Source organism: Argopecten irradians, chromosome 11 (assembly GCF_041381155.1).
Source record: "Argopecten irradians isolate NY chromosome 11, Ai_NY, whole genome shotgun sequence".
Lineage (NCBI taxonomy): Eukaryota > Metazoa > Mollusca > Bivalvia > Pectinida > Pectinidae > Argopecten > Argopecten irradians.
The window spans coordinates 26,933,977-26,953,939 of NC_091144.1; the positions used below are offsets into that span (position 1 = coordinate 26,933,977).

At 37.9% G+C, this 19,963-nt stretch overlaps 2 protein-coding genes across 7 annotated transcripts in view; one reads left to right on the top strand and one right to left on the bottom strand.

The window, feature by feature from the left end:
* The window catches only part of LOC138335150 (F-box/LRR-repeat protein fbxl-1-like), a 63,034-nt gene that overhangs the window by 23,914 nt on the left and 19,157 nt on the right, over nucleotides 1-19,963 (bottom strand). For 5 of the 6 annotated variants that reach the window (XM_069284104.1, XM_069284102.1, XM_069284105.1 and 2 more), the window contains exon 2: nucleotides 925-1,405. In XM_069284104.1, the coding sequence (XP_069140205.1) occupies nucleotides 925-1,405 (481 nt within the window). Of the gene's footprint in view, nucleotides 1-924; nucleotides 1,406-17,855; nucleotides 18,259-19,963 lie in introns of those variants that run through there. The other variant, XM_069284101.1, reaches the window with a different exon arrangement.
* Nucleotides 18,324-19,963, top strand: part of LOC138335152 (zinc transporter ZIP13-like) — a 34,845-nt gene continuing 33,205 nt past the window's right edge. Inside the window, exon 1 of the mRNA XM_069284107.1 lies at nucleotides 18,324-18,711. Within this exon, the coding sequence (XP_069140208.1) occupies nucleotides 18,429-18,711 (283 nt within the window). The 5' untranslated portion in view covers nucleotides 18,324-18,428. The remainder of the gene's footprint in view (nucleotides 18,712-19,963) is intronic.

Sequence of the window (19,963 nt, forward strand, 5' to 3'; positions counted from 1 at the left end):
TAAGGTCACTGAACTGTAATAGTCTTGGATAAGCAGATGGTAGTTAGGTTTATATCTTATCAGTAGAGGGTCGAACATTAGGAATAGAGCTATGTATATATATGGAGGAGATGACCAACTGATAATGAACATGTTTGTATCTAAGGTACATATAGTATTTACATCAAAGTTCATATGCCAGGCAGATGTTCACGTTACATCTGTTCGATGTTACAATATCAATTCTTGATACTATCTTCACAGCTGATTGTGGCATCTACATGTATATTTATAAATATCAACTTTTCATAGTGGTATACATCATACCTTTAGCGTAAATTATATTACAAATTTTTCACAGGTTTTAATTTTTTAGAAAAAGTTATTATCTGATAGCCACGAAAACGGAAAATAACGGCACCACAAAAATGAGTTTACTAATGGTGTTTTAATAAAGCAATATCTCTGTAAACATTGAAAACCCATGATGGCTGATCATTACATCCTGGTTTACCATCCATTCTTGGTGGAATATCGATGCTTCAACACTTGTCACATATGCATCAACATGCTTTTTCCCATAAACATCTACTCAACATCCACAGTTCATGATGAATACAAATTTGACATCCATACTCGACCCAATAAGCACTCCCATACCTATAAGCGCCCCTCTCCTTATTGAAACCTCAATATATCACTGACCTCAAATTGATTGCAGACTGAAAATATGTAAATTATGTAGGTTTTCTTTATTTGACTCCTTTTGGAAATTGATTTATGGCTAATATTAACATTCTACGAAAGTTTAGTCCAAATTTGTCACTTTTAAGTGCCCCTTCATTTACCAAACTTTTAACTGCTTTGGGCACTTATTGGGTCGAATATGGTATATGAATTTTGCGTTAACAAGGTTAAACTGTATAAAGAACAATTGAAACTTACCAATCATATGGAGAACTTCTAATGAAGAGAGACAGCTGTATATACGTCGCATGAATCCCTCCAGAAAAATCACTTCCGAAAGACACAAGCACAGACTACGTAAATTACATGGAAAGGCGTTGAGATCGTTGAAATCATGCAATTGCATAGCATTGGAAAAGTCAAGGGTCATGTAGTTCAAGTTTGGACATTTGTTTGCAAGTTCGTGTAAAATTGGGGCTGTGATGAGTTCACATGGAAGTTCTATGTACTTCATTGTGGCACCGAAACGTATCCCGATCAGGGACAACAGAAGGTCTATGTTCGTAACATGTAATCCAGAAAATTCAGGTCGTAACGACACAACATGCCACAATCGGCTATCATAGGCCAACATCCGCCATTTTTTACACACTTGTGCTACAAAACTCAACTCGGGATGCTTCAGGTAGGAAAATACTTTCAGCAGTAACTTTTCCGGAATCTTCTGGATTGTGCAAGTCTGAAAAATACAAAGATACCATGTCACAAATACTTTTACAACAAAGTAGTAATGCCCCTATTACAGGTCTTGTCACCTAATAACCACTTCCCAATACACATGCACATAAACCATTCCCTGCAGGTGGAGCCTAGAAATGCTTAAAGTAGGTCACTGTGACTAATCTTGATTTTGGTACATGGTGCACTTGATGAACTTCACTCAGGTTAACCAGGGACACAAATAAAATGCTTCAATGATATATAGAATACTTTCACTGACATGCATATATTTGTCTACATATTACTGATCATACTTTTTTCTTAATTTTCTGAAAACTAGCATGGAATCTAAAGAGATAGCTAAATATATGTTGAAGAATAAAGTGGTCATTATCTACCATCATTTAGTACAATACAGTGACAGGCAAATTGTTTCCATCACATATTCATTGTATTCAGATAGCAATATTTGGGGAATGTATCAGTCGTTTTATACAATCATACAGAATACAGTGACAGGCAAATAATTTTCATTGAACATATATCTCAAAGATGACAGCACTCCTCTTCAAACCTTAATAAATATATTGGTCAATTTATATAATTATATAGAATAGAGTGTAAGGCCAACCTTTTGACCTTAACTTCATTAATTTTTGAATTAATTAAAGAGATAATCCCTGAATATGCCGGACACTATATCAGTCACCTCATATACTGTAAACAAGCTAATTTCCCATGCTTTAAATTTTGCATATCATGGGCAATTAGATATCACAAAAACAAATACCGTATTCGAACCAATAAGAGCCCATGTCCCTATAAGCGCCCCTCCCCCTTTTTGAGGCCTTATTTTCAATTGCCTCATAAAGAAAGACCAAAACTACACAAAACTGTATAGATTTACAATAATTTTATCGTATTAGCACCTTTTCATTTAAAATTTTCTAAATGTCCTGGGTATTCATTAGGGCTGCCGCGGTTCACCGGTATATTGGGGTATTGCAATGCACCACCAAAAAATATTGTACCGCGATACAGTTTACCTGTACCGGTTTTTTACGATATATTTTCTTAGTATCATAATTTCATTAATTTGATATAATTAAAACGTCCTGTCATTAAAACAAAACCAGCAAGTTGTATCTGTTTTCCTTTCCGATAATAAGAAGCCATGTGGGTATCCCTTTCGTTTTCATTCGATTCAGATGTCGGTCAAATGTTTGTAACTAACCTGTATTATGTTCAAATGATTCAAACATTTGCATGATGTTGAATATAAACAATATGACATTAGGCTAGTTTCTGAAATATTATCAAGCTGATTTGCTCCATCAATCAACAATACCGGAATATATAATTCTCTCTAAACACATTTAAGGCCCGGTGAATACATGGCTGCAAGGATTTTGCCAGCTATTTCAGGCTTCATCGTCCGCCGCCATTTTCGAATTCCTACACGTGTCAAAACAACACTGCAAGCCGATCAGCCCTTTGAAGTTTAATCACGATCGTACGCTTATTTTGCCAGGACAATTGTTCTTAAATTTGTTCATTATTTAGGTTCAAAAGTGTAAACTATCATGTTTAGTTATTGCATTATTAGGTTACGATCGTCTGTAGCCTAGCATTTTCACAAACAGACTCGTATTTTTTAAAACAAGAACCTCACATTTGAACATTTCTGTTACTCAACAACACGGTTCAAATCGATGTAAAACTACATAACATAGCACTGTATGTTTGTTTAATGTAAAGGGTGATTTTATTATGGAATATATACAAAATAGACACCACATTTGTTATGGTCAAAATATTGCAATACATATCACAATACAGTTGTTGTGTATCACAATATATCGTGGTACGCTACTGCCGTATCGCGGCAGCCCTAGTATTCATTGGGTTGAATAAGGTAGCTGCGAAAGAGAGTCAGGTATGTGTAAAGTATAACCTTTTGACTCTAAATCATGAAATTGAATTGTCAAGAAAAGGTGGGATGTAAATGCAAAATTAATACTTATTGATGTGAAAATAAGTTGGGTTTATTATTATCGTTTCAGTAGGCTTCTGTGCTAAGTAAAACACTACTAACATCCCCACACTGATGGTCATATCAGTATCTGGACATTATCTTTATAGATTGTATAATTATGTACTTGTAAAGATGCTTTGGTTCCTATGATAAATGATTTAACTCATTCACCCCTGAAAATTCATAATGAGCTGTTCCATTCTTTAAATTAGAAGAGTTCAATTGTGTCTCCAGGGGTGAATGGTGCTCCCATTAAGGTACCTCAGCTAAGACATTATACATCAACCTAGTGTGGTGGTCTCCATGGCAACCTGTCATCAGATACAATAATACCCAGGGTTCTAAGTAACCATTACTACAGTAATCAGGATCAAGTCACCGGGATGAAAGTGAGAATGTACTTTTCTGAGTACTGTGTAATCAACTCAGATAAGGTAGACCGATAACACTTTGAATCTCCCCCCAAAGAACCACGGAGGTTTTTTTTTATTGGGAAATCATCCCTTTTATACACTGGTTTCACACCTCAAACCAAACTAGCAGAGTACAAGCTGTTACTGTAGCTGTCATACACTTTTGATGGTATTCTGAATTATAGCAGTAAATGTCTAACTATCATATATCCACATATAGATGAAGTAATTCACTGTTGCCTTTCAAAATCCCGCGTCGAGAGTAATATTTCAGCAATTATGTTTTAAGTAATACAATAAGACACATAAAAATTCATCTTTCTCTATTGTTAATCAATCTATTTTCGCAGTGACATAATTCTGAGTTTCTGCACCCAACAATTATTCCCAGGAATTTAATTTCCCACTTAAGAGTAATATGGTTCTACTTTAACTGTGCTTGAAGCATTTTAGATGCAAGTAATATCCAAGGTTTCTTTTTGCATGCGGAATACGCAAAATTAAATCTCACCCAAAAATAGTTAGTTTGTATTAATTCCCTATACCAGAAAAGGTGTTATAAACTTAGAATTTTGTATACCAGTACATATGTAACTTATTAGGCCAAGAATGTATTTGCTCCAGAAGATGCTTACAAATATACACATCATTACAAAGCAAAGTCTAAGAACTGGGCTCCTACCAGGTCATAATGGTAATGTCATACACATGAGAGTCAATAACTCGTAATCACTTCCAGCTTGTGTCAGTGTTAGCCATTATTATCATATTTATGTATGCATGAAAAGTGCACTGAAGATTACAAAGACCTGACGTTAACATGGATGTGGAACAATATCAACCAACAACAACATCATATACATGTGTATCTCATATGTACAATGTCAAACATTTCATTCCTTCCTGATAATTGTACACCATTGACTAACCAAAAGGAAGTGGTACACATCCAATCACTTTAACCATTATATCCCTCACCTGTACACCAACCAAAAGGAAGTGGTACATGTCCAATCACTTTAACCATTATATCCCTCACCTGTACACCAACCAAAGGGGAGTGGTACACATCCCACCACTGTCACCATTATATCTCTCACCTGTACACCAACCAAACGGGAGTGATACACATACCACCACTGTCACCATTATATCTCTCACCTGTACACCAACCAAAGGGGAGTGGTACACATCCCACCACTGTCACCATTATATCCCTCACCTGTACACCAACCAAAGGGGAGTGGTACACATCCACCACTGTCACCATTATGTCTCTCACCTGTACACCAACCAAAGGGGAGTGGTACACATACCACCACTGTCACCATTATATCTCTCACCTGTACACCAACCAAAGGGGAGTGGTACACATCCCACCACTGTCACCATTATATCTCTCACCTGTACACCAACCAAAGGGGAGTGGTACACATCCCACCACTGTCACCATTATATCTCTCCACCTGTACACCAACCAAAGGGGAGTGGTACACATCCCACCACTGTCACCATTATATCTCTCACCTGTACACCAACCAAAGGGGAGTGGTACACATCCCACCACTGTCACCATTATATCTCTCACCTGTACACCAACCAAAGGGGAGTGGTACACATCCCACCACTGTCACCATTATATCTCTCACCTGTACACCAACCAAAGGGGAGTGGTACACATCCCACCACTGTCACCATTATATCTCTCACCTGTACACCAACCAAAGGGGAGTGGTACACATCCCACCACTGTCACCATTATATCTCTCACCTGTACACCAACCAAAGGGGAGTGGTACACATCCCACCACTGTCACCATTATATCTCTCACCTGTACACCAACCAAAGGGAGTGGTACACATCCCACCACTGTCACCATTATATCTCTCACCTGTACACCAACCAAAGGGGAGTGGTACACATCCCACCACTGTCACCATTATATCTCTCACCTGTACACCAACCAAACGGGAGTGGTACACATCCCACCACTGTCACCATTATATCTCTCACCTGTACACCAACCAAAGGGGAGTGGTACACATCCCACCACTGTCACCATTATATCCTCACCTGTACACCAACCAAAGGGGAGTGGTACACATCCCACCACTGTCATCCTCACCTGTACACCAACCAAAGGGGAGTGGTACACATCCCACCACTGTCACCATTATATCTCTCACCTGTACACCAACCAAAGGGGAGTGGTACACATCCCACCACTGTCACCATTATATCTCTCACCTGTACACCAACCAAAGGGGAGTGGTACACATCCACCACTGTCACCATTATATCCTCACCTGTACACCAACCAAAGGGGAGTGTACACATCCCACCACTGTCACCATTATCTCACCTGTACACCAACCAAAGGGGAGTGGTACACATCCCACCACTGTCACCATATATATCTCTCACCTGTACACCAACCAAAGGGAGTGATACACATCCACCACTGTTATATCTCTCACCTGTACACCAACCAAAGGGGAGTGGTACACATCCCACCACTGTCACCATTATATCTCTCACTGTACACCAACCAAAGGGGAGTGGTACACATCCCACCACTGTCACCATTATATCCTCACCTGTACACCAACCAAAGGGGAGTGACACATCCCACCACTGTCACCTTATATCCTCACCTGTACACCAACCAAAGGGGAGTGGTACAATCCCACCACTGTCACCATTATATCTCTCATCTGTACACCAACCAAAGGGGAGTGGTACACATCCCACCACTGTCACCATTATATCTCTCACCTGTACACCAACCAAAGGGGAGTGGTACACATCCCACCACTGTCACCATTATATCTCTCACCTGTACACCAACCAAAGGGGAGTGGTACACATCCCACCACTGTCACCATTATACATCTCATCTGTACACCAACCAAAGGGGAGTGGTACACATCCCACCACTGTCACCATTATATCCCTCACCTGTACACCAACCAAAGGGGAGTGGTACACATCCCACCACTGTCACCATTATATCTCTCACCTGTACACCAACCAAAGGGGAGTGGTACACATCCCACCACTGTCACCATTATACATCTCATCTGTACACCAACCAAAGGGGAGTGGTACACATCCCACCACTGTCACCATTATATCTCTCACCTGTACACCAACCAAAGGGGAGTGGTACACATCCCACCACTGTCACCATTATATCTCTCACCTGTACACCAACCAAAGGGGAGTGGTACACATCCCACCACTGTCACCATTATATCCTCACCTGTACACCAACCAAAGGGGAGTGGTACACATCCCACCACTGTCACCATTATATCTCTCACCTGTACACCAACCAAAGGGGAGTGGTACACATCCCACCACTGTCACCATTATACCCTCACCTGTACACCAACCAAAGGGGAGTGGTACACATCCCACCACTGTATATCCTCACCTGTAACCAACCAAAGGGAGTGGTACACATCCACCACTGTCACCATTATATCCCTCACCTGTACACCAACCAAAGGGGAGTGGTACACATCCCACCACTGTCACCATTATATCCTCACCTGTACACCAACCAAAGGGGAGTGGTACACATCCCACCACTGTCACCATTATATCTCTCACTGTACACCAACCAAAGGGGAGTGGTACACATCCCACCACTGTCACCATTATATCCCTCACCTGTACACCAACCAAAGGGGAGTGGTACACATCCACCACTGTCACCATTATATCATCTCACTGTACACCAACCAAAGGGGAGTGGTACACATCCCACCACTGTCACCATTATATCCTCACCTGTACACCAACCAAAGGGGAGTGATACACATCCCACCACTGTCACCATTATCTCTCACTGTACACCAACCAAGGGGAGTGGTACACATCCCACCACTGTCACCATTATATCCCTCACCTGTACACCAACCAAAGGGGAGTGGTACACATCCCACCACTGTCACCATTATATCCCTCACCTGTATACCAACCAAAGGGGAGTGTGTACACATCCCACCACTGTCACCATTATATCCCTCACCTGTACACCAACCAAAGGGGAGTGGTACACATCCCACCACTGTCACCATTATATCCCTCACCTGTACACCAACCAAAGGGGAGTGGTACATCCCACCACTGTCACCATTATACCCTCACTGTAACCAACCAAAGGGGAGTGGTACACATCCCACCACTGTCACCATTATATCCCTCACCTGTATACCAACCAAAGGGGAGTGGTACACATCCCACCACTGTCACCATTATATCCCTCACACCTGTACACCAACCAAAGGGGAGTGGTACACATCCCACCACTGTCACCATTATATCCCTCACCTGTATACCAACCAAAGGGGAGTGGTACACATCCCACCACTGTCACCATTATATCCCTCACCTGTATACCAACCAAAGGGGAGTGGTACACATCCCACCACTGTCACCATTACATCCCTCACCTGTACACCAACCAAAGGGGAGTGGTACACATCCCACCACTGTCACCATTATATCCCTCACCTGTATACCAACCAAAGGGGAGTGGTACACATCCCACCACTGTCACCATTATATCCCTCTTCTGTACACCAACCAAAGGGGAGTGGTACACATCCCACCACTGTCACCATTATATCCCTCACCTGTACACCAACCAAAGGGGAGTGGTACACATCCCACCACTGTCACCATTATATCCCTCACCTGTACACCAACCAAAGGGGAGTGGTACACATCCCACCACTGTCACCATTATATCCCTCACCTGTATACCAACCAAAGGGGAGTGGTACACATCCCACCACTGTCACCATTATATCCCTCACCTGTACACCAACCAAAGGGGAGTGGTACACATCCCACCACTGTCACCATTATATCCCTCACCTGTATACCAACCAAAGGGGAGTGGTACACATCCCACCACTGTCACCATTATATCCCTCACCTGTACACCAACCAAAGGGGAGTGGTACACATCCCACCACTGTCACCATTATATCCCTCACCTGTATACCAACCAAAGGGGAGTGGTACACATCCCACCACTGTCACCATTATATCCCTCACCTGTATACCAACCAAAGGGGAGTGGTACACATCCCACCACTGTCACCATTATATCTCTCACCTGTACACCAACCAAAGGGGAGTGGTACACATCCCACCACTGTCACCATTATATCCCTACATGTACACAAACCAAAGGGGAGTGGTACACATCTCACCTCAGTCACCATAATATCCCTCATCTGTACACCTGTGCTAAGATTAATCTTGGTCACACACAGTATCAGATATGGTTGAATTTTAGCAAGTTCAAGTTCAACTTGAGCACATGGATATAGAAAAACTGTTATTATTGCAATTCTATATGCGTCATATATCTACAGAAACAGGATTTAGGTTTAAATATGGTCTAACCACCTTTTGAGGTATTACACCACTTCTTAGCATAGAAGTGCTTATTGTTTGCTTGCCTGTATGTTTGACCATATTTAATGTAGAAAACCTTAAGTAATGTAAATAGTGTGTGGATAATTAACTTTAAGGCTAACTAGAAATACTGAATCACTCCAGCCACAAGACTGTGATACCTCAAAGCTGCACCACCCATAGATCTCACAATACTGAAGTGTTCATGTTAAAATCTCTAAAACAGGTATACACTAAAACAATCACTTGATTCCAGAAAACAATAACACACCTGTGTTATCTTGTTTTCTAACAATCACCTCCATCACTCAAAACAGGTGAGAATCTTGTCTATAATCATCTTGTTATTTGTAGGAGCACGCCCAAAACAAAGTCATCCAAACAGGATACATACTTTCACTGCTGAGTTCACTTTGACAACAATTGCTGTTACATGCAGGTGTAAATTCACAGTTTTTCTCTTTCATGTGATTAGTCTTTTATCTACAGTTCAGATTGGTAAAAAGGTAAAACACATTGTTTTATCAACAAAACTTTATACAGAATGAGATTTCAACACAGGTCAAGGTTGTTAATGTCACAGGCTTGAGGCAGCACAGGGAGTAGTTGCAAAGTACTTGCCATCAAAAAAAGATTTTGCATTTTCCTCTAAGAACTCAGTCATGTACCTGAAGACCTCCCCACCTCAGTACACCCCTAAAAGACTGCAGATCTTGACAGGGGTGTAAAACAAAATCACCTCTGTTCACCCCTAAAAGACTGCAGATCATGACAGGGGTGTAAAACAAAATCACCAATCAAGCAACAAGATTCCAAAGCTACACCAAATAAATTGGAAACCACATGCATGATCATACACCTGAGGGTTGCGTTATCAATGATTTGACTAAATTGCTTAGACTTCCAATGACCCAACTATCACTGCACCAATAAACCCACCCTAACAGTAATAAAAAAAAAAGTTTATAAAAATTTTATCACTGCACAGCATCATCTCAGTATGGCTCAGTCTATTAGTTAGAGGTCAATAGCTGTCTATGGCAATTAAAGATAACAACTTCACAGCTTTATCAAGTGATGGGTTAGTCTATCAGGCACAGGTCGCTGTATTTGTAGGTAATTAAAGATTACAACTTGATTACGTTCACTTGCAATTGATCAAGTCATGTTTCAAATGTTCCAAGCATGTCTCTTAAAGATTTCACCTCTAAGAACAGGTCATTTCAGTCTTAGACAGTCAAAGAGTCGGCATGGTCTTAGGCAATCAATGCTGTTACGTCTTGCCTGGAAACTGTTCAGAGTCCATAAATACATGTGATCTCTTTGAAGAAGATAACATTATCCTTAAAGAAAAAACTTTTTGATTTGGATGTAGGTCTTCTTTTTTTTAAGTCATCTGCTTTAAATGATAGCTATAATTGTTAAAACTAATCATTAGATTATATGAGTGCCTTCAATTTGTACTAGGCAATGTCATTCCAGCACCCCTTTCCATAAAAGAGCCCCTCCTCTCTTCTGGAGAAGGAGTTCAAAATATATAAAAGTCCTCATCCCATGGATTTAGCAATGTTTTACAATTGTGTGATGTCTATAAAATCAGCATTGTATTCCATATTACATTAACTTGGAAGTCTTTTACATGTAAATCATGACGTAATAATGCATCTCAAAAGACAGAAGGCATATTATGCATATTTATTTTGACATGAGTACCGAAAGAGTTAAAACATGGCTGACATATTTAGAGGTTTTTCGTCCACAGCATGCTTATTTTGGTTTTATTACCCCCTTTGTAAAATTTTACAGAATTGGGAGCTAATTAAGACTTATACGGTAGCCAATTAGCTGTTAGTGTTTTAAACTCGGAATTCATTCCATAATACCAAAACAAGATGTGTTTAAAAAAACGTAAAATCTACTTGGGTAAGCAATTTTCGCTCAAACATGTTCCTGGTGTAATAAATTTGTTATAAAAGACTATGTTTTGCCATAACAAAAGCACAAGTTATTTTTCGTACATCTTATTTTAAGTTAATGTACGCTGAACACTGTGTAGTATCTTGATAAAAGCCATGTCTGAGAAAAGGCTGAGGCGACTAAGAGCCACAGGTGCACACATGTACCGACCCTGTAACAGTGTTTATACCCATTGAGACTATATCGTAGTGGAATATGTTTTATCTCCCTGACAAACTACATCCTCAGTGCTACAAGACCTTGTCTGTTTTCTTTATTAGTAAATACTGGAGAATCTCCCAGGCCGTTTGATGAATGAGATCTACCTCATAACAGGTAAACAGGGCACTAGAGTAGATCAGGAGATATGTACTCTGATCAGCAGATTTCCAATAGACCTTCCACAGCTCCCCTTCAGTATACAAAGTATAGTTGATGCTCTGCAGTGGCAAAGCAGAAAGGTATTTCATGGTAGAATGAACTAGAGGATTCCTTCTAGTTCAATGACATTATAACACAAATTTGTTCTCTTTTCTATAATTAACTACAGTAAAATTGGAGTGCAATGTTGTATATCTGTATAACAGAGTTTCAAACACCTTCTCGGTAAAAGATATCAATTTTCTTTTCAGTTTTTCATTTTTAAATTTATATATACTGGGTTATCAAGGAACATTTTAAACGGGCCCCTCAGGAAATCTTTTTACATTTTTGTGTTATATTTCTTCGGTAAACATGGTTATTATCTCAAGTCCTTAAAATTCTGCGACATGCAAGATTAAACACTTGGTGTCAGTAATAATAGAAAAAATAAGAGCTGCAACTCCTGAGCAAGGTACTGAAGGGTGTATTCTAGGTTCATCTGGTGCTGCTGGTTGCCAACAGGTTTCGGCCTTAAAGGCAGGCTGTCATCAGGGCACAGCTTACATGGTGTACAAATAGTGTCAGTGTTATTTTTTGACATATATGTATAACTTTGGATTTTTGGTAATAAAGTTTATATACTGTATTGACCATGGTTACATACTCCCCCTCCAGGAAACAACTCGTCCTCAAGTTTCCAGGGGTCACAGCGATTCCTTTGCAGGTATCATGAAGTATCTTTCCCGAGTCCTTACATGGGCGCCAATGTAACAGGGTGCAGAATTTACAATAAATTTAATACCTGCCTCTGCCAGGGATCAAACTCTGGACCTCTGGATTAATCGTCTGACGCTCAACTGATCGAGCTTAAGGGAAGTTCTCTCTCGCCGAGTGTTATATTGCGGCTAGTATTGACCATGGTTACATAAACAAAACTTAACATGCAGTGAAAATCTTTGCAGTAAAAAGGCCTTCGCATAATTGCCAAAAATTTCTCGATCACGTAAATTTTCCCATTTACAGTACGTTGTATATATGTAAACAAATTGCCTGGTTGTAGACAATAACATGGACTTGAAACAAAAAGACTCAACACAAAGTGTATGTTTTATATCTACTACCTAAAGGACATAAAGCAAACCAGCAGTTAGCTCCACAGACAATACACAGTCTTGAGTTTGGCCTGACCAAAGAAAAGAACCTAGATTGTTATATCCCAGAAACATAGTGTCAATTGGCAACAGATACAGCCAGGTCTTACAAACAGGCAATGTCACTATTACAGACAAACTATATCTTATCTGGGGAGTCCTAGCCTGCTTGGAGAGTGTTAGATGGGATGTTACATATACTGTGATGCCAATGGTTATATCACATGCAATACACCAATCACCATGGTAACCTAAACCCCTGGGGTGAGGAAGAGCCTATATGTCTTGTGTAAATAAAAGTGAAGGTGTGGAAGAAATCCTGTAATTTTCTTAGAGGCTACATGGAAACATTTTGTCGAGGATTTAATAAAATCATGATCTTTTTGAATGAGATGAAAAATGTATGGAATACGAAATCATCTCTATTGCTTTCATGAATTTGGTACGTTCCTGTTATCATTAAAATGTATGAAATACAAAAATATCAGAATAATGTTTTCATGAATGGTACTGTTATGATTTGAATTAAATTTTTTCTTTTTTTTTTTAACTAAGACTTAAAAACACAACATTTCATTTGATCTACATTTATTGGAACATTGCTTTGAACACCTCGTGTGTTTGGTTTATACACGAACTGTGAGAGTTGAAGAGTAAGAGTCGACACCATCTCTCTGTGACTGATGTCATCTCCGGCACCAACAGAGAACATTCCAAGCACACGACAGGCATTATCTACATTACAAAGGAATACCCAGGGAATCACACACAGAAAGTAGCCTCATCTTTGTCAGAAGCACTCTTTACCGTTACATAAAGATCGACACACTGTTATAGAATTACACATCACCTGTAGTGTTCTCTGTACGGTACCGTATTAATCACAAATGTGATTTTGTTCTCAATTTCATACTTTGAACTTCTATAATTATATCTTGTATAATTAATGTTTTGAATAATCAATTTTTATTTGTTTTCATACTTAATCTTGATTCTTGATTTGCAAAAATTTTTTTTTTCTGCATTCACTATGAAAAAGAAATAATCCGAGAATGGCGCAGGGTTCTTGCCAGCTGTTGTGGGAAAAAGGACCCCAAGCAAAAATTGGGAAAATATCATCGGTGTTTCTCAGAAATTGGCAAAATTTTATCAGCATTATTTTGTTAAAATTTTCATCAAAATTTTGTTGAAATAATATCAAAATGGGGAAATTAAATAATAAAGAAGGTTAAGCTATTTGAACTTTCTTTAAATGATATCATAACATTCTTAAACTTCTATATTTAATTTTACTGATGTCATAGGTATAATATAAGACGTCATATTTGGGGTTTAAATTTCATTTTACTACATTTGGGAAAATACTGACTGAATTTGGGAAAATAAAATTTTATTTTTCAATATGGAATAGGTCCTTTTACCGGACCCTATAAAGGCCTGGCAAAAACCCTGTGGCACGAAACTCTGTTAACGTGACCTTACAAAAGACACATTGGCGTTGCGTATTGATTCAGAAACAGAATCCCTTGAAAAATCACTAGAATAATACATTTAAACATACTTTGCTTTATCAAATAGATTGTGAAATTGATTATAAGCATTGATGTCACTATTTTTTAAATTCATTAGGTTATACCTCGATGAAATTAAAAAATAGTGATATCAATGCTTTAAAAAAGACTATACATGTACAGTGTACAGTTTCAAAATCTTTACATGCCGTTGCTTCAAACAATTGAAGCATTATTGTTTACTACAATTTGTTCTCTCTGATATATTGCATATAACTTCAACTTTTTCAAACACACTTGGACTTTCATAATGCAAAGTTACAATGCTATCGAAATCAACATTCTTTAAAATAAGCTAAAATAAGAACATGTCCAGTAATAAGGTCATATCAAATTCTGCTTGTATGTTCAGAGGGGTAAAAGCCAATGTACACTGACTAGTCAATCTCTTCTAATATGGTGTAATTAATAACAGCCTATGTCCAGTAATAGGCCCATGTCATCATGTTATCAGCCCAACAGTAACGTCATATACTCACTAACAGGGTATACAAGTAAAAATCAAATGTTAAAATTAAATGGTTTGGTTCTATGTTTTCAGCATAATATTGTGACTACCCGGCGGTAACCTACAAAATTAAAAAAAAAATACAAGGCTGATTTGCACACAGGTACAGATACATTATATATATAGCGGTATATTTCAAAGTGTATAATGATTCTCACAAGAATATGTTCAGTGCTGAGTTTGGTCTAAGGTTAATGTGGGTGTCTTGCAGGATATTGCTCTGTTGTACTACTCTATCATAACGTCCCAGAAATCATTAACTCGCAGATTTACTCCAGGGCAGATGGAGAATGATTTGTTCATTATAATCAGAGAGATTGATGAACACAGATAAATGAATTACAGCTGTACTATCATAATGAGACTATTGTAACCTATTAACAGGAAAATCAGGAAAATTGGAAATAGAAAATAGATCTACTGGTTTGTTATATATCATTTTCGCAGTAATAAGTGCCCCTCCCATTTTAAGTGCCCCTCCCCTCTTCTGGACGAGTTAACACCACACTCTATCCCGTGAATTTCACAATGTTTTACAACTGGATGATGCTTATAACATCAGCATTGTATTGCATTTTGCATATTTTATAATATTGTAAGAACTTGCATGTCATTCACATGTAAAATTTAATGACCAACAAAATCACTTCATTATAAGCATAGTCCGTTATACACATGATATTGCAGATTGACAGGGAATGAAAATTACGTTATAACCATGAATCCCTTGTGTTTTACTCAGTATTGACTGACCGAAACAAGGTGGTTGGTCAAAGGCATCAAATATAAAAGAAGTAGAAAAATGCCTGGCCAGACAAGCCCACAACCATTGTTAGATAGACCAGCTATCAACCTTGCTGGTCAGTCAAAATATGCAATATATATTCTGACACTATCAATTTGTCACAGGGCTTATTCCTGCAAGATTTGGGGCCAAAATTAGGTCCCAGTAAGGGGCATATTCAATGGAAAAAACCTCTAATTTTTCCCCCAACAAGTCTTTTAAAAAAATTCCCAAAATTAATTACTTGAAATTGCTTCAGAAAAAGTACATAAACTAAATTGGAAATGAATAATCCAATTCACTATATATAGAGATACTAGAGATTTGGGTCAAAATAATAAAATAAAATATATATATTTTATTTTATTACTTTGACCCAAATCTCTAGTTTTGTCTCCAACTAACTTTCCCCATGAAAGCCATGGGCTCTATTCCCAAAGTGCTAAAACCCTGTATCAGTATTCTAATGAGTAAAAGATATAGTCTTGATTTGTCAGATGAAACATTGGGAAAAACAGCTTTTTTTTTCCTGTAATTGTAAATTTACCCCACTAAAATGGTATGATTCTAGTGAGACTTACAGTGTGGACCAAACAAGGAAATCAATGTCAATTAAGATGACTACCAAAACAGCATCTGTCTAGTTATTCAGCTCTCCATAGTATTGGCTCATTCTTTTCGCTCAATACTCTGGATAAAATTCCAAACATTGACAGTCTTCAAAGCTCTAGTGTTTTTTGTAGCTTTGATTTCACTGTCTCCATAGTATCTGTTCATCCTGTAAACTGCTGACAATAGCTCTATCATCAGAAAATATAATCAGAGCTTTGTCCTATAATCAGACATATAATATTGAACTGCACTCCGCAACATGCTGCTAAGTGTATTAAACTTGCTGTTACAGAGGCAAATTAGATCACAAGAATGGTTATATCTCAAATTAAATGGAGGCCTCTGCCACATCAATATCTAATCTATCTAAAATGGTTAATTGCTTACCGATAAATAAAGTTAATTGCCTTTTCATGAGTTTGGGGTAATTTGAAAGAATAAATACACAAGAAAATCTAGTTTGTTTGACGATGTAAAATAAAAATTAATGTTTGTTTCTTCACTTTTCTGCTTGTGATGCTCTTTATAAGTGATTATTTTTCTTCAATTTATTTCATTTGCATTTTAAATATATAATATTGGATATAAATATCAATGCAATTAAATCAATATTGACATTTTACACCATTAAAGGGACAATTCAGTCTAAGAGAACATTAAAATTTATACATATATTGGATAAAACCCAGTTCTAATGGAAATTAGACCAGTCAGTTTTTCTGTGATATGCCAGAAAAGCCCATGGTGGTGAAATGCGTGTGTAATGTTCAAACTCGCTCGCTGTCCGCCATTACACGTTGTGGTCGAACATCTTGTATGCCGAACCCTGTCCCTTGCTCGTATTAATGCTACTTTTGTCTAGAACTGCTCAAATCGCTCTGACAGTTATGTGTTTACCTTATTAGGTGAATTGTCTTGTCTAAAAAATCATTTTATCACCTCCACAGTGGTTATGTAGTTCATTTGTTTCACGTGCGTGACTTTGGCTCGGATATGGGTACAGTGTACATATTGTACCTGCTTAATCGTATTGATCAACGATTTGTAATTACAACTGTATCAATTAAAATACCAAATAATGACGTGGAATTTGTCAATATTTTATGTCATATGTTTCATAAGAAATGTAGAACAATACTTTTATGTCATATTTTGCTTCTTGGTTATGTAAAAGAATTAACCTGAGTGAATTGTTCCTTTAAGAGCTTTTTCAGAGGATATATTGAAAATCCATCTCAACGTTTTAAATAATATCAGCATATTTTTTTTCCATTTTTATTTGTGTCATACATTATTTGCACATATTGATTTTATTTAAGTCTTTGTAATATTAAACTTTACGGGTATAAAGATTTAAAATATTTCAATCAAATTTTTCATAGCTCTATTTGCTTTACTTATAATTTGATATAGAAAAATAGATTTTGTGTAAACACATGTCCTAAAACTAAATACAATAACATTATTTAGGAAACATTATATATACCCTAAATCAGTCCTAACACCCTGTAATGTGTGACCTCAGCTGGACATATTTATACCCCAACTGACAATCCCTTGCTGTGATTTAGAACTTAATGACATAATATCGGTATCTACACGTTGCCACGCCCGATTGTTTAACAATTATTTTACCCACCGGTACTATGTATTCCCTGTCTCTATCGCCGAGTTGGGTGGAGGCACTTGCCACCTGTGTAGCATCCTGAGCAACATTAAAAATTGTTGCGCGGAATCCTTCCATTTTCTTCACTCATAAGAAAGGTTACACCTTGTCAGAAACACCTTAATCCATCGTAGTTCTGTGCTTAACTGATCTCTGCCGTCGTCAGCATGCGGTTTCGTTTACTACGATGTGCTGCTGGCTGCTGCTGCTGCTGATTCAAGCCGTTTCCCGCGATAGTTGGTAATGCAAATGTCAAAGTTCACAGCCAGCATTATTGTTAGTGAAATGTATTAAGTACTTCAGGTTTCATCCAGAATTTTTTTTTCACATTCATATCGAAATTCATGCCGATTTTGTGTTAAACTTCAGTTGCAATACACAGAAGGGTGAAACGAAACTAGACATAGTACTCGAATGCGAAACTACCGCTCATCATAACTTATGCTAGCTTTACTTGTGATCAGAGTTCAAGGTCGGAAAACACCTTCCTGTCTGGGATCAACTTTGTTCAAAGTTTATATGTTATCAAATACCTGACTGTCACCAATGGCTATCAGCGGACAGTTGATGTTGGGGATCGTTATCTATGGGTTGCTGATAAGTCTGACAGATGGAGAAATACACCGGGCAAAGACGTCTCATAAAAGTGGGGGTAGAGGCAGCCGAGACATAGACGTGGCAAAAGAGAACCTAGCAGACGATATGTTTGGTTCTCAAGAGTTCAACACTTGGATTTATGCAATTTGTGCTTCTGTACTTGTTGGACTAAGTGGTATTTTCCCACTTCTTGTCATCCCTATTGAAGCTGGTCCAGCATTGAAACATGGCGGTAAGTGTAAATCTTTAGTTATTTTGGGAAACCCGCCATCCATACGGTACAGTAAAGCCTGTGGCTAACATAAACACAACGTTTACGGTCTCGTGCGGGCACTGTTTAGTCTGCTACAAATGAAGCCACTGGAGTCTAGGAAAACACGTGTTTAAAGAAATGACACGTGTACATAGTTTGTGTAAATAAGTTATATTACAAATATTGCCATACATGTAGATTACCTGTCCAAAAATTAAAATAACTTTGCTAGAATATTCCACATGATGTGCAACTGAAATTGATAAGATTATCTGGGATTGTTTCACATAACAAATGGACATGGGCGAACCTTACATCAATATAATTATTGAATGACATTTGGTTAACTTTTATGCATAGTACATTAATTTGTATTGAAACAGAATTTAGCTGCAATAGATATGTAGCTCTGTAATGGCAGGCGACCAGTCCTCGCAGGTACCAATTCTCGCCATCACATCATAAGCTTTATAATTACCACTCAAATTATGTCAATTAAGACATCTTCTGATTGAAGACACTAGTACTACTACTAAATTTATGTGTGATCATACAAGTACACATGAGATGGCGAGAATTGGTACTTGACAAGAACTGGTTGCCATGCAGAAGACTTTTCGTCAGATATTGCGAAGGATGGGTACATTCAATTTGTTCTAAATGTAATTGTATATGTATACATGTATTGACGTCCCATTCAGCTATCTATGAATTAATCTGTTTGAAAAAAGTTTCTATTCAGAAGATTTTTAAGCCTTATGAAACATAAATTGATGGTTGCAGGTATCATAATTAGACCTATTTCTAATTTCTTAAATTTGACGCATAGTGTTAAAATATACATGCAATTCAATGGACGTATAGACTGTATTTAGTCTTAAGGTTTGACAATCTAATCCTAAATTATTGTTTAAAAAAATACTAATTGTTGTGTTCATAATGGACCAATATTTTAAAGATGCTCCACCGCTGACAAATGGTATTTTTTCCACTATCAAAAACAGGAGCAGACTATTTAGTATTTTTCTTCAGTTATAAAAGTTACTAACTTTACATCATTACCACCATTGAAAAATTTGAGCTTCTAATTTTGCTCCAAGTTAAAAATATGAGAAATAATTAATTGCATCCCGAAAAAATTCCGTGGCACTATATCCTATATGGAATGAAATAATGATTGCGCATGCACCAAAGGCGAAATAAATTATCTTGTGTTATTTCTTGTGTTAAT